At 41.5% G+C, this 13806-nt stretch overlaps 1 protein-coding gene across 7 annotated transcripts in view; it reads right to left on the minus strand.

Moving 5' to 3' along the window:
* LOC119790060 (DNA-binding protein SATB1) overlaps positions 1–13806 on the minus strand; it is an 80188-nt gene that overhangs the window by 53774 nt on the left and 12608 nt on the right. For 5 of the 7 annotated variants that reach the window (XM_038295384.1, XM_038295382.1, XM_038295383.1 and 2 more), the window contains 3 exons: positions 9417–9658; positions 3232–3408; positions 2519–2645 (listed from right to left, as the gene is read on the minus strand). In XM_038295384.1, the coding sequence (XP_038151312.1) occupies positions 2519–2645; positions 3232–3408; positions 9417–9633 (521 nt within the window). In that variant the 5' untranslated portion in view covers positions 9634–9658. Of the gene's footprint in view, positions 1–2518; positions 2646–3231; positions 3409–9416; positions 9659–11032; positions 11964–13806 lie in introns of those variants that run through there. The other 2 variants (XM_038295379.1, XM_038295381.1) reach the window with 2 other exon arrangements.

Genomic DNA, 13806 nt, shown 5'->3' on the forward strand with positions numbered 1-13806 from the left:
TCAGAACAACAACAATATACTCCGATCTGTAACAGATCGACGCTGCCTTCAGTTGGAAGAGTCATCAGCTGCAGACTTTTAGCTCTACCTGAAAAAAACGCCCCTGGGCTTTGAAAATGAGAAACATGTTTAGATGCTGAGTGTGGGCAGCTGAACTGGACTCCAGTGGTTTCAGCCAGTATGGATGTGCTAGACATATGCTCGTGCTTTGCTTTACACTTAGAGACATATTTTTTTTAATCTGGCTTTGCATTAAAAAAAAACACAAAAATAGCGTCTCTCGTTTTGCTCGGTGAAACTGTTCTGAGCAAAGAGATAACAGGAGAATGGAAGAGACAAGGATGCGTGCAATGGTCCAGGCCAACATCTGCTAGCGAGGAAACATACTGCCTTGCACGTGCACGCACTCCATCAGGCCGACAATGGATTTTCCAGAACACCTTAAACTGCTCCAGCAGCTAGAGAGCCTCTGGGGAGATGGAAGTGAACAAGAGGAGGGAAAGAGCGAGCAGGATGGGAGGAGGGAGCAGGGAAGGAAAGCTATCCGTGCATTCAGAGGCTGGCAGGCCGGAAACAAACACAACCTTCTGTATTCTGGCTGGTGGACGTGCTCACATCAGTCGGTGCATGTGCGAGTGCTCGGCTGGTGAAGGTGGGAGGCGAGGGAGGGGAGGGGGGGGACAGAAGGGGAAGAGGCAGAGCAGGAACAGCTCTCCAGAGAGTTGCAGAACACTAGGTTAGCGCGCAGCTGGCACAAGCCTGAACATCAGCGCCAGCTGACTGTTTGTGCGTGCACGTCTTTGTGTCCGTGAGGACATGCAAGCCTGTTTGGGTCCAAAAATATAAAAGCGTGTGTGCGCTTGAGGTGCAATAATAAAACAAAGGCTCACACCTACAGAGGAGAATTCAGCATCCAATGTGATGGGAAGACGGAAACAGCATTCAATCCAAGGCTTGTGGTTAGTTGTTTTCTACACCAAACCACTGTCTTATAGTCAGGCTGTATATTTTTGGATCCGCAATAATAAAGAAAAATGCTTTTAATCATCTCCTTAAAAAAATGATAAAACCTTTAATACCTAGTCTTGTAAAGATGATCTAAAAAAAACTGAGTCCAGGGTGTACAGGTACGATGGCTGCAAAAAAAACCACATCATAAGCCGCCATTCTTATGCTTGACAGCTGCTGTGAGGCATTTCTGGATTGGGTTTCTCAGCCCTATAACGGCAATCGAAACATCTTTACCTCATTTCACACATTTTCAGTTAGCTAAGATGTTACTTTGATTATCGAAGTTTGTAATCGTTGTGTCATTAAAGATAACACTTCTTTTTTACTTTATTTCTCTAAGCCTTTCCTGATCAAAACATCCCATCTTGGGACGTCCACTCCTGGAAAGGATGCCCACTCTCTTCAATCTTTTCCACTTTTGAGGAACATCTTTTTCAATATAATGGCCCAGTAAGACTTAGACCGATTTGGTCATCTCTTTGCTGTTGTCTTTCCTGCTTGCAAACCGACTAAATTCCTGCTTGCTAATAGAGCATGCATTTCACTAGCAGGAATTTACATGAAAACTCCCATGGAGGCGAATAGAATCGACTTATTTAACAGATTTTTTTTCTGTAAGTTTATTTTCAGCACGTCCTTGAGCCAAAAGCTAAACCAAAGTTTTCTTTACGGTGTACAAATATGGGACTGATGATTGGAGCCTATTTTCTAAAAGCTCATTTACTACCAGCAACAACAGAGAGTTAAAGGTGTTTCTGTTGTCCCTCTAAGGTTGAGTCCGACTAATTTTAAGACAAAGTCCAAAATGGATAATTCAATGCATAAAACCTTAAAATCAAATTATTGTCTTTTGGATTCAACATCTGGGGATTTTTGGAGTTATTTCTGGTTTGAAAAAATTGTAGAAAGCATCATCTTAATCTGCTGGAATCTCTTTTTATGTGCAGAGCTTGAATCGAGACTCACAGCTTTAATATTTTGTCCCTTTTTTTTTTTTTTTTACTTCACCAATTTACAAAACAAGATGCCTGTGTAATCTGCTAATCAGTTAACAGCACATACCAGTTAAATTTAGATCAGCTACTGGAGCTAAATCCTTTTGATGGTTTTTGACCGTTTAAAGCTAAACGGATACAGAAAAGATTCTTAGTCGGAGGATTCCCTTTCTTTGCTTTCTGACTTTTAACCCAAAAAAATGACTACATTTACAACAAGTGTGTTTTAGGCACCCACATGTCGTGGAGATTTTTCCTCAGATATCTGTTCCTGTTTCCTGGGAGAGGCCAAGCGGCAGTTTCTATGACTAATAATGCTATTCTGAGTATGAAACACGCAGATTGCCAACTGCCAAAGAGAAAACGTTATGTGCAGACTGTGTTAGAGGTGCAATCAGGGGTTAATGCAGCTCCACTGTAAAGATATGTTGTACATAGAGCCATCATATGGGATAATGGCATTCTGATGGGTCAGAGAGTACGTGTGTAACAGAAACGGGACGCCGTCCTACCTGTGCAGCTGGATCTTAAGCGTGACCACGTGGTAGACGTCCTGCAGCATGTCGGCCACCGTGGCGTCCGGCGCGTCTGTCACGTACGACAGCGGGACGGGGTTCCATTTCCCCACCTGAATCATACCTGAGTGGATCACAGACACGTCGACGTGGGTGAACAACAGATGTGGACAAGAGAGAGAACGAGAGCGTCTGAGCTAATTTAAAACAGTAACACGCGTGAAAAGTGCGAATAGCACCATGTGTAGGCAACCAAGAAGCATCTTGGTGCCATAATCACTCTCCGTTCCTCTTTATTTATTAGTGAAATCACAACATAAAAGTGTGAATTTCTCCTGACGCCGTCTTCAAACCTGGAGCAGCCCACACAGCAGGATGGAGGAAGGAGGACGGCTCAGGGGAGAGCTGGATTAGGATGTGAAGTGGTGCCTGCTTCAGTTTGTGTGTGTGTGATGGACAGGTTATATTAAAAAGAACATAGAGAAACATCTAGCCTCAGCCTGCATGTGTTCCAGCACAATTAGTGGAACCTTTCTTCAACCAGCTACACCTGCTGAGTATAAATATATATGTAGTGTATACAGTAGTGTGCATGACCCATAGTGTCTAGGCTCAGAGTAAGGATGCTCTACTGTAGCTTCAGATTAGCTGCAGTGTGGTAAAAGCATGTCAGGGAGAGAATAGAGTGACTAAGAAAGCTCATTGGTTACCTTTGGCCTGAGCTGCGGAGCTGTGGGAGTAGCCCAGCGACAGCAGGGCCATCTCGATGAGCTGGTTGAAGAGCATGTCCTTGCGAACCAGGACAAACTCGGCGTGTTCCTCCTTGCTGTCGAAGTCCATGGGGTTCTCATAGTGCTCGACCACACAGAACACGGGCAGCATGTTGCCTTGAAGAAAAGAAATGCAGGAGAGACACTGAGTGGGTTCCACATTTCTCCACATGCAGACGCTGACCTTCAGTGTTCTGCTGGTGGACTGAAACCCAGCGCTGATGATTAAGTTACAGCAAGTGTCAAGGGATTTGCCTGGGGAATGACTCGGCTGCAGCAAAACAGGAATGAATGCAAAAATAAAGACATCTGCACTATTTTAAAGCTATATCTCTGATATATTGCATTTCTTTTATATTCATGTATTAAGCTCTAAATTTTCGTTCTCTAAATGTAAAATCTGAAACTGTATCTTCTGATTGCTCATATGTCTATTATGAATTTGTCTTTTGTGAATCTTTGTTCTGTTTCTTTGTTATTTTAGGATCTCTATTCTAGGGCGTTATTCTTGTGGTTTTAACGGCTTTCAAAAGTGTAAAAACCCATGCTAAACTACCAGCAACTGTCTTTTAATACCTTGAAATATGTTTAGTTTAATCTCAGATTGGTTTCATTTGAACATTTTGTTTTCTTTGCCCACAACCAATATGACTTACTGAATATGAACCATTTATTGTCCCACATTGGGGAAAATCACTCTCTGCATCTCCCCATCGCATTTGGGGAGCAGTCTGGGGTTAGGGGTCTTGCTCAGGGACCCAGTGTGGCAGTCCGTGGAGTGTGTGGGACTTGAACTCAGACCCTCCGGGACCCAAGAACAATGCTCTAACCACTAAGCCACCACTCCCTGAGTTAAGTGTAAAGCTACACTGGACAAATCAACAGGGTCAATTTGAAGATTTTTGGATGAGGCAAAGTTCAGAACTAAACTGACAGAAAATCTACGGGATCACCTTAACAGAACCACCTCACAATCTAACAGATCTGAAAACCTGTGCAAGGTAGAGTTATAGAAAATAGAAACTGAAACTAATTTATTAGTTTGAGAATGGTGACACTTGTGCCATTAGGTACAGTAGTTACAGCTTTTGTGTTTTATTATTTCCTTTTAAAAGATTTGTTTGCTTCTGGTTTGATTGTTGGGATAAATGTTCAATTATTTTAAATTCTATTTTAGTGTCCAGGTCTGATGATCCCAGCTACCAATCACACATGCCCTTTCATCCTGTTCTTCTTCTTCCATCTATACTCCTAAATGAATGATCTCCATGTACTTAAAACATTGCATATTAGTAAATTGGTGATGATTTTCTAGTCATACAGTAGAAATGCAAAAATACATAATAAATCAAAAGGCAAGCAGAGTGTTTTTGATCTGTTTTTCCATGAATCCAAAAAATGAAAACCCATCAACTAACAGGTAACAGAGCCGCAGAGATTTTTCCTGAGGTGGACAAAAATGTAAAAACTCTCACAGAATAAGAAAGATAAGCATGCTTAGAGGATATCCTTAAAAACATAAGATATAAACGGTAAGATTTCATTTAACTCAACAAAAACATTTTCAATTATTTTTTAAGTGTTCTGTTATCATTGGTATGTGTCAATCTCTAGACTATAGATTGGAGAATCACCCATTCAAAATCTTTTTGTTGGCTTAAAAACTTATCAACTAATCAAAGAGCTTCTAACCGTCTTTCTGGTGACGCACCAAGAAATCACCCTTTCTCGACAACAAGCTGAATCCCAGCTCTTTCAGTTGGACATTTAAAAATCTGATCTCGATCCTGTTATAACCGCACCATGCCAAAGGGGTAACAGGCCCATAAAATACCAGTTGTTAGAGAAAGTTGTTACCGTGGAACGAAGATCAGCAACTTTCTGTAACCATTGATGTATTTGGACTTGAGGTCATAGGAAAAAAATCGGAAATAAAAAAAAAACAAAAAAAAAAACAAAGAAGCAAAGAAAAAATGCTCCATTTTATCATTTGGAGCATTGAAAGGCTGTCTAGAAGGAAACAGGACAAATCCAAACAGGTTTCAGTATTGTTGGGGGGGATATTTAACATGACGACTGCCGTTCAAATCACTAATCCATCCAAACTAAAAATTATTATGAGATGCTAAAGGTAGTTTAAATGTTTTTGGCATTGCCTTTAAAAAAAAATCTGTGATTCCTGCAGCCTTTTTTAATTATTAAAAGACCAAAGCTGGATGCACTAAATTAGAACAACGTTTAAAAGAATGAATTTGGATGTTTTTTCCTTGGAAACCAAATCAGAATCAGGTGCTTAGACATCAACGGGAAACCAGAAATCAGGATCCGCCAATAAAAGCCTGATTGGAGCCTTTCTGCATAAAACCGCCATTAAAACTCCTCCTCTCCTCTTTTTCCTTTTGGGCATGATATCCTCATTATTCACTGTCAAGGTACTGCGATTACATTTGCCTTTCTACTCTTTGCTTGCCAACCCAAAATCATCTTCCCATGATGCAGCGCTTCAAATCCCGAGCCACCTCCGCACCCCGAGGTTCAGTCTTCTGTGTCAACAGTGGCTCTGCTGTTTTAAAGAATGAACAATGCTTGTCCAAAGACCGAGTTTTCACATGTGCAAATATCAGCCGGTATGGCGTTTCTGTTAAAATAACATCCCCGTAAATTGAAGAGTTAGATGAGGAAAAAAAAAGGAGAGAATTTGGCCTTTTAAATTTGAAGAGGGAAAAAGGAGTTATGTTAAAGAGCTCCTGAAGAGGGAATCTGAGCGGTGCGTGTTTACGAGCTGCTCTGTTGCTTCACTCTCCAACCGCGCGGAAACGTTTCTGTACGTTTATTGTCACTGCAGACAAAAATGATTCACTTTCTAATATTTTCCAATCCCAGGCATTCCAGAAGATGTGCACGGCTCTGGCAAAACAATCAATAAGCCGACAAAAAGCAATGGAATGTGCTGAAAGAGCTGCTTTTCTCCTCCCCTGATTTTAATAGATAAAGATCTAACAATAAAGACTGCTGTGTAGGTTCATTTGGGGGATCAATACCGGCTTTGTTTCCTGGGAGCCCAGAGAGGGCTGCGGTAAATATTGTTTCGGTCTCGGACACAATGCCCACTGTGGGCTCTATGCGAAGCCTCAACGACAGAATCACCCGCCTCCACTGGCCGCTTCACCCAGCAAAAAAAAATCAGAAGAAGGGATGAGGAGGAAGGAAGCTCGGAGAACCAAACCCAACGGGACGCCATAAATGGAAAGGCCATGATAAAGGTGACTAGTTAAACTCTCTCTCTCGGCCGGAGCGTCAACACCTTTGTAAAACACAGCGAATGAGAGAAAACGGACCTAACGAGGAGACTCCCACAGCGACATTTCAAGAGTTCCTGCACCCATGTTGGCAAAAGAAAAACTAAAGACGCCAAACAAACAAACACTTTGGGAGCCAAGAGAAACTATGGCTGAAAAAAAAACAATCATCATTTCAATCATCAAGATAAACCACATCAGGCATCATTTCTACAAAAAAAAAAAAATCTAAATATATTTCATTACTCTGCCTAACAAAAGTTAGGCAGCAAGTTCAACAATTTTACACTTTTTTCCAAGTTAAAAACTGCAATTTTACTATTCCGTAAAAGTAAAAAAGAAACAATCCACTGGACTTGGTTTCCAAGGTTTGAAGACGTTTCGCTTCCCCTCCAGGAAGCGTTCTCAATTCAAATGTCCAATGTGTGACATTTGAATTGAGAACGCCCCTCCAGGACGTTTCGCTTCCTGGAGGGGAAGCGAAACGTCTTCAAACCTTGGAAACCAAGTCCAGTGGATTGTTTTTTAAACTTTTAGGGAATGACAATGACCTGGATGACTGAGAATCTTCATCAGCATATTGCAAATGTACTACCGTTAGATACTTTTTTTTAAGATGAACCAGGGAACAGCTAGGTGACGCAAAAAGACTATTCTACATGTTTAACAAATTTTTATCTGAAACGTCTGCCATGGATAACTGTTTAGTCCAACCTACTCTCTCAACCACAAACAGAACCTCATGCAACCAACTGAAAAGTTGGCAAATTAGCAACTAGAGCTAATATCTCGGTATCCAACCAGCCGTTCTGCGGAAGCCTCCAGGGTTTGTTGACAACATTAGTGAACAAAGAGGACCGTCAAAGCAAAGGAAATTGTATTCCCCACCTGTGAAACATGGCAGGGGCAATATCATGGTGTGGGGATGCTGTTCTTTAGTGGGGATGAGGAAGATGGTCATAGCTGAAGGGAAAATGGATGTTATTAGCTGCTAACCTGCTAAAGTCTGCAAAATACTCTGAATTATGAACGTGGTGAGGGGCTCCCCTGATATCAAGTTAACAGTCTGACTCTTTTTCCAGAAATGGAAACATTTTAAAGAGGGATATCCCCCAGTTATCTGAAGTTAACAATGTAAACATTAGTGTTTCAGTGGGTGAATATGAGCTAGTAAGTAATTCCAGGAAATCGCCTCCTCGTTAGGAAGAAACATTTAAAAACAGCATAATCTCAAAAGCAATATCCAGAGTTATACTAATGAAAAAAATGATAATATAAATAAATTTACATTATCATTTCTTTATAATTGTATCACTTTAATTATTTCTCCTTATTGCCTTTCATACTTAGTTTTATTGTGTTTTATTTCCTCTCCTACTATACCACTGCAACATACTTTTCTGTGTGTTTTATCCTTATGTTATTTTGTTCACGTACATTTCTCTCACAACTAAAAACATTCTCTAAAAAAACCTGCCTTGCCTTGAATAAACAAGCAAAAGTAATAACAATAGAGTGTTCCAGATTAAAGCATATTCATAAGTTAGAAGAGCGAGGCAAGATTTGAAGAACGCAGGTGACAGGCATTCCCTAAACCATCCACTGTTCTAGAGCTGTTCTTTAAAGGATGAGTTGAAGAATCAGTCTTTAGATGTGCATAGCTGGAACCCCCCCGGTATTAGTTATTGACTTTTATTTTGTGAAATGCGGTTCCTAAAGATGTTTTATATTTTGCAATAATTCCTCTTTATGTCGATTCCCTACAAGCTCTGACATTCAGTGAGAAAGTTATCTGCCAATATCCTGTATACCTTGATGCATTGAGGGTTATTAATCTGAGTGTGTGTGTGTGGGGGGGGGGGGGGGGGGGGGGATCCTGGGAGCAGACACCTCAGTATGACAAAGAAAGGGGAGTGTTTACTTTAAAACATGTGGTCAGGAACCTGGAGGCCGAGAGGAGAGTGAATAAAAGGGATCCATTCTTTGAATTAGACGGTTCAAGTTTGGCTCTATCAGGGGAGATGCTGTACTGTACTCTGCTCTATCTGTTGATCTCATTGCTGCAAGAAAAAGAGACCTGTGATTTCTATTTTAGTGAGACGAATGTTGGAATTTCACCGATATATGTCTACAACTCTTAAAAATGTCTTATTTTACTTCCATGCTACAAAACCCAGACAAAAAAAATTGAAAGGCACAGTGTATATTGGACAGCCCACCAAATATTTCATTTATAAATCATGACACTAGTTGCAATATATATATATATATATATATATATATATATATATATATATATATATATATATATATATATATATATATATAAAGCTATAGTCTTAAAAACTGTCTTTAAAAAGGACTCTTTTCAGACTGGATCTACTGCTCAATAAACAAATATAAGAGCTGCAGTTGTAGCCCAGTGCAGGAACATTTCTCACACTGCGCCTCTATTAGCTTTTGTCTGAGAAAATACGTGCTAGCAATATGAGAGGGAGAGTGTGTGGAGACTATACCGGAGCATTGTTTCTCAAACAAGAAAAGGTTTATGAGGTCTAAAGAACTTGCAGAGGTAGGTGAGAGGGTAAAACAGCATTTAAATAACTCCTTTATGAATTTGACTTTTTAGCTTATTCATCCCTGCTAATGTCATCTTGATTTTATTTCTTTTTTACATTCAGGTTCAGTATAGGTTGTTTCTTGTAAAATATGTGAATAATAAATGAAGATATTTGATCTGTTTTTGTCTTTATCAAAATTAAAATGGTAGTAGTGATTAGTTTAAAAAGTGAAGGAAATGTTCCCTTTCATATAATGCTCTCCTACCTCTCTTGTGGCAGGCTTTCAGCAGGTGGCCAGCAGGTTTGAACGGGACCCCAGCGAGTTTGGCCCCAGCGCTGCCCAGCCTGGCTCTGCCCAGGGGACTGCCATTTTGCTCCAGCCGGGGCAGTTTGGCCGGCGGGGCCTTGGCTTCGGTCAGGCCGCCTACGACTAGCTCTGAGTTCTCCTTCCCCAGACACGACTCGCTGAGATGTTCCATCATCCTCAGCACCTCAGCTCACTATCACCTGGGAGGAGACAAACAGAGGAAAGATGCAAACCGTTAAAGCATATATGTATCTTTTTAACAGTATGATGGACCCAGAAGATATCCCTGAGTATAAAAAAAAAAGGTTTAACGAAGGCCAAACCTGTCGTGCAAACGACTAAATGTGTGACGGCATACTGCTCGGTTTGCATGCAGTGAGAAGATTGGAGGTTCTGCAGAGCAGTGCAGGAAACTAATGCAATTCGGTCTCTGAGTCATTGCTTCGTGTGGCTTCACGTCCATGCTGCAGCTCAGGAGGGTAAAGGGAAGCAAAGGCCGCGGCGTCGCACTGCTGCGACAGACATGTAGGTTTCTCAACAGGTGTGAACTTTATTTTTAGATTTCACAACCAAAGCACTAGTTTTTTAAACACCACAGTAAGTTTACGAGCCCGGGACGGTGGGGACAACGTGGCTCGAGGAAAGTTGACAGCAGGCAGCTGCTGAGTCATAAGGGCAGTCATCGAAATTGTAAATGTGGGAAGGCTGCAGCACCCACAGGTGCTTCAGAGCTCGGATACAGCTCAGCACAATCCTGGTTCAATCCGATCTCACTCGTTAAGGTGGAAAATGTAATGATGCGTGCAGGTTAACGGCGTGCTGACGGACGTGAGCTGGAATGCTCAACCAGAGAAAAGGGCAAAATCTTCCAACCCCACGCAAAAGATCATGAACACCCCCATTCATAACATGCAATGAGGCAAACTAATTTGAGGAGGAAAGGGGCTGGGGAGGAATCCAGAGCCGGATGCTGTCCAGATCCAGGTCAGGATTTTTAAATGACCTTCAAACACAAAACAGGAGAAAAAGTTAAATGGGGCAAATCGGAGTTTAGGGAAGGATGGATGAAGAGAATAGGATTTAGAAGCATTTAGACCCAAAATTTACTGAAAGAAAAAAAAAAATGCAACGAAACCTAAAAGTAAAGTTAAATCATAAAAACTGATTTTAGCTTTCAAGGGATTGCTGATTGAAACAACTTCAGTTCTGACCTTTAATCCCCAACCTGGTTCTTTTTAAGGTAAAAAAAAAAAATTGCTGGCTCTAGATTACTTCTAGAAGATATTCTGGTAGGTTTTATAAAAGATTTATAATTATAATTTAGACATCCACGCTTTTATAAACAGGATTGACTTGATTGGAGAAAAAGCAGCAGCAGTTAGGATTCTGGATTCTACTGACACCTGTAAAACAGACTAAATAAAAAGGGTTTTATTCACCCTTTTTAGACAGAATATGGTTTATATTTTTTTAAAGACAGCATAGAGTTGTGGCTCATGTGTCTCGCTGTGTAAGCCAGTATTTCTGCTTTTCCCTGTAGTCATGGTGTGATAACGCTGTGGATGAAAACCAACCTGAATCCTAGAACTTCAGCTCTGGAGAACATAAAACACCGCCTGGAAAACGCGTCTCCTTCAAGTTTAGCCAGGGTAGAAACAATGTTTCTTTAAAAAAAAAAAAAAAGATTAAAAAGAAAGGAGGAAAAATAGCAACTCCTGAGTCCTGCCTCTTTAGTCGGACTCCGTGTGCATGACAGCAGGAGGCTGAGCTGAAAGATGAACCAGCCGCTTCCTCCGGCTCTTCTCGGCAGCGCAGCGGATCAACAACAACAACAAGCCGGTGTCTGTGAGCCGCTGCGAGGGTCGATGTGGAGCCCGACAGGCGAGCATCGGTGAGCGCTGCTCGACGTTAGCTCATTCCGTCCAGCTGGAGGAAACAGACGCAGAGCTGTGAAACCGGCGACATTTAGCGGAGAGTGAGCGGGTTATAGCCGCCTCTAACCGCGGCTACATCGGTTACAACTACAGAGGGGAGTTCGGCTCTAGTTCGCTCCGCGACATCCACACCGCCGCCGCTGCCGCGCGGTCCGGGTAACAGCCGATAAAGCCTCGATGTGGACGGATAGGCGAGCAGCCCCCGCCGGCGGTGGTGGTGATAGTAGGAGGCGTCCTGTCTGTTGGATGGGGATTGGCGTCCGGACGGAGCTCCTCTTCTGTTTCTCTTTCTTTCTTTCTTTCTGTCTCTGCCCCTCTCACTCCGTCTCTCCCTCTCTGTCCCCATTAAATTATTAGTTGTATTGACTCATCACCCCCCCACCCCCCTCACTGCTCTGCTCTCCCCGCTGCTGGTGCTGCCTGCCCGCCTGCGCTTTCCCCCTTTTTCTCCTCCTCATCTCCAGAAGCGCAGCAGAGGGGGATAAATATATTTATAAATCCTTATCTGGAGGTGAGAGACATTACATAGACTGGAAAAGAGCCAGACCGAGGTATTAGCGAACTACGAGACCGCTTAGTGACCCCTAAAGGCCAGAGGGGGGCGACCGAGAGCACATTTACACAAACGATTTAGCTTAAAGGGATAGTTCAGATTTTTTTTAATTACGACTTTTTTTAAAGATTAAAAAGCTCCAAGTTCTCCATTTCAATTCAATTCAGTTTATTTATATAGTGCCAATTCACAACACATCTCATCTCAAAGCACTTTACAGTTATTTCAGTGATTAATATGCATAGTTATACGCATATATATATATATATATATATATATTTAGAAGAGTTATATGTGTGTATATTTATATTTTTATTATCTTGTGTGGTTTGTCGTGTGTATATATATATATATATATATATATATATATATATATATATATATATACGTGTAACAAAAGTTATTTCCCTCTAGGATTATTAAAGTATTTCTGATTCTGTTAAACTTGCTCATCCTAAAAATGATTTAACCACTTAGTATGTATGCCAATGCCTTTTTTTTCCTATGAATTACAGTGAATAAAAACGCCAAATTCGATTTCCAACATAATACTAATATTGAACCAAAATAAAAAATACTATTTAAGCAAAAACGTGACTTAATTTCCTGCCCTTGAGGTCTGGTGTGCCTTTCCTGTCAAATGCATCTCTCCTTTCATACTAAACAAAAAAAAAGTTAATCCATTTATTGTCCCACAATGGGGAAATTCATTGTCTGAATTTAACCCATGGCAGTGGGCTGCCACTGTGCGGCGCCCGGGAAGCAGTGTGGGGTTAAGGGTCTTGCTAAGGAACCCAGAGCGGAGGCTACTACTAGTTGGTACTTGCAACCTTCTCAAAGCAAAAGCGCACTGCTCTAACCACTAGTCCAACACTCCCACAAAATAATGAGTTCATTAATGGGATTGTGGAGAGCTTGAATGCACGCTGTGGAAGTATCCAGACCTCAGACCCCAGGATCATAGGGATTTACATTATGTGCACTTAATACTTGGGTGGCACCATTTTTGCAACAAAAGCGGGGGTTACTTTAATAGTGGCCTTCATCTTGTCTGCATTGTTAGTTCTTGTCTCTCATCTTCCTCTTGGCAGTACTCCATGGATTCTCCATGGGGTTTAGGTCAGACTAGCAAGCTGGGCAATCAAGCACAGGATACGATGCTCATTAAAGCAAGTTTGGTAGTTTTGGCTGTGTGGGCTGATGCCAGATCCTGCTGGGAAATGAAATCAGCATCTCCATAAAGCTCGTCAGTAGAGGATAGCAGAGGCTGTGCTGACTTTGGATGAATTAAAATACTGTATGGCGGAACAAAACAGGCAGGTGACATGGCTCCACTAATCATCACTGAAAATAGAGGATTTACTCTGGATCTCAAGCATTCAGGATTCTGTTTCTTCCTGCTCTTTCTTCAGACTTTGGGACCTTGATTTCTAAATAAGATGAAAAATGTGCTGTCATTTGAAAGAGGACTGTGGGCTACTGAGCAACAGTCCGGTCCTTTTTCCTCCCTAACCCAATTAAGATACTTCTGAAGTTGCCTCTGATTCAGGACTGGCTAAACAAAATGAATCTGACAGTTGTAGTCCATGTCCTAATTATATCATGCATGTTGCGCTTTTTGCAGCACTGATTCCAGCTGCAGTCCATGCTTTGTGAATCTCAATCAAATTCTTTGAAGAGATTTGCTTCACAACCAGCTGAAAGTTGTGGTAAGCCCTGAGCCACATACTTTTCTGCCACATTTTTTCCATCGAATGAACTTTCCATCTATATTCTTGAATTGTCTTTAATGGCTTTTCCTATACATGGAAGGTTTGGGGAACTGTTTTAAGTTCATTTAATTAGGTGAGCTATAATGCAA

The sequence above is a fragment of the Cyprinodon tularosa genome, unplaced genomic scaffold (assembly GCF_016077235.1).
Source record: "Cyprinodon tularosa strain WSP-4 unplaced genomic scaffold, ASM1607723v1 ctg354, whole genome shotgun sequence".
NCBI lineage: Eukaryota > Metazoa > Chordata > Actinopteri > Cyprinodontiformes > Cyprinodontidae > Cyprinodon > Cyprinodon tularosa.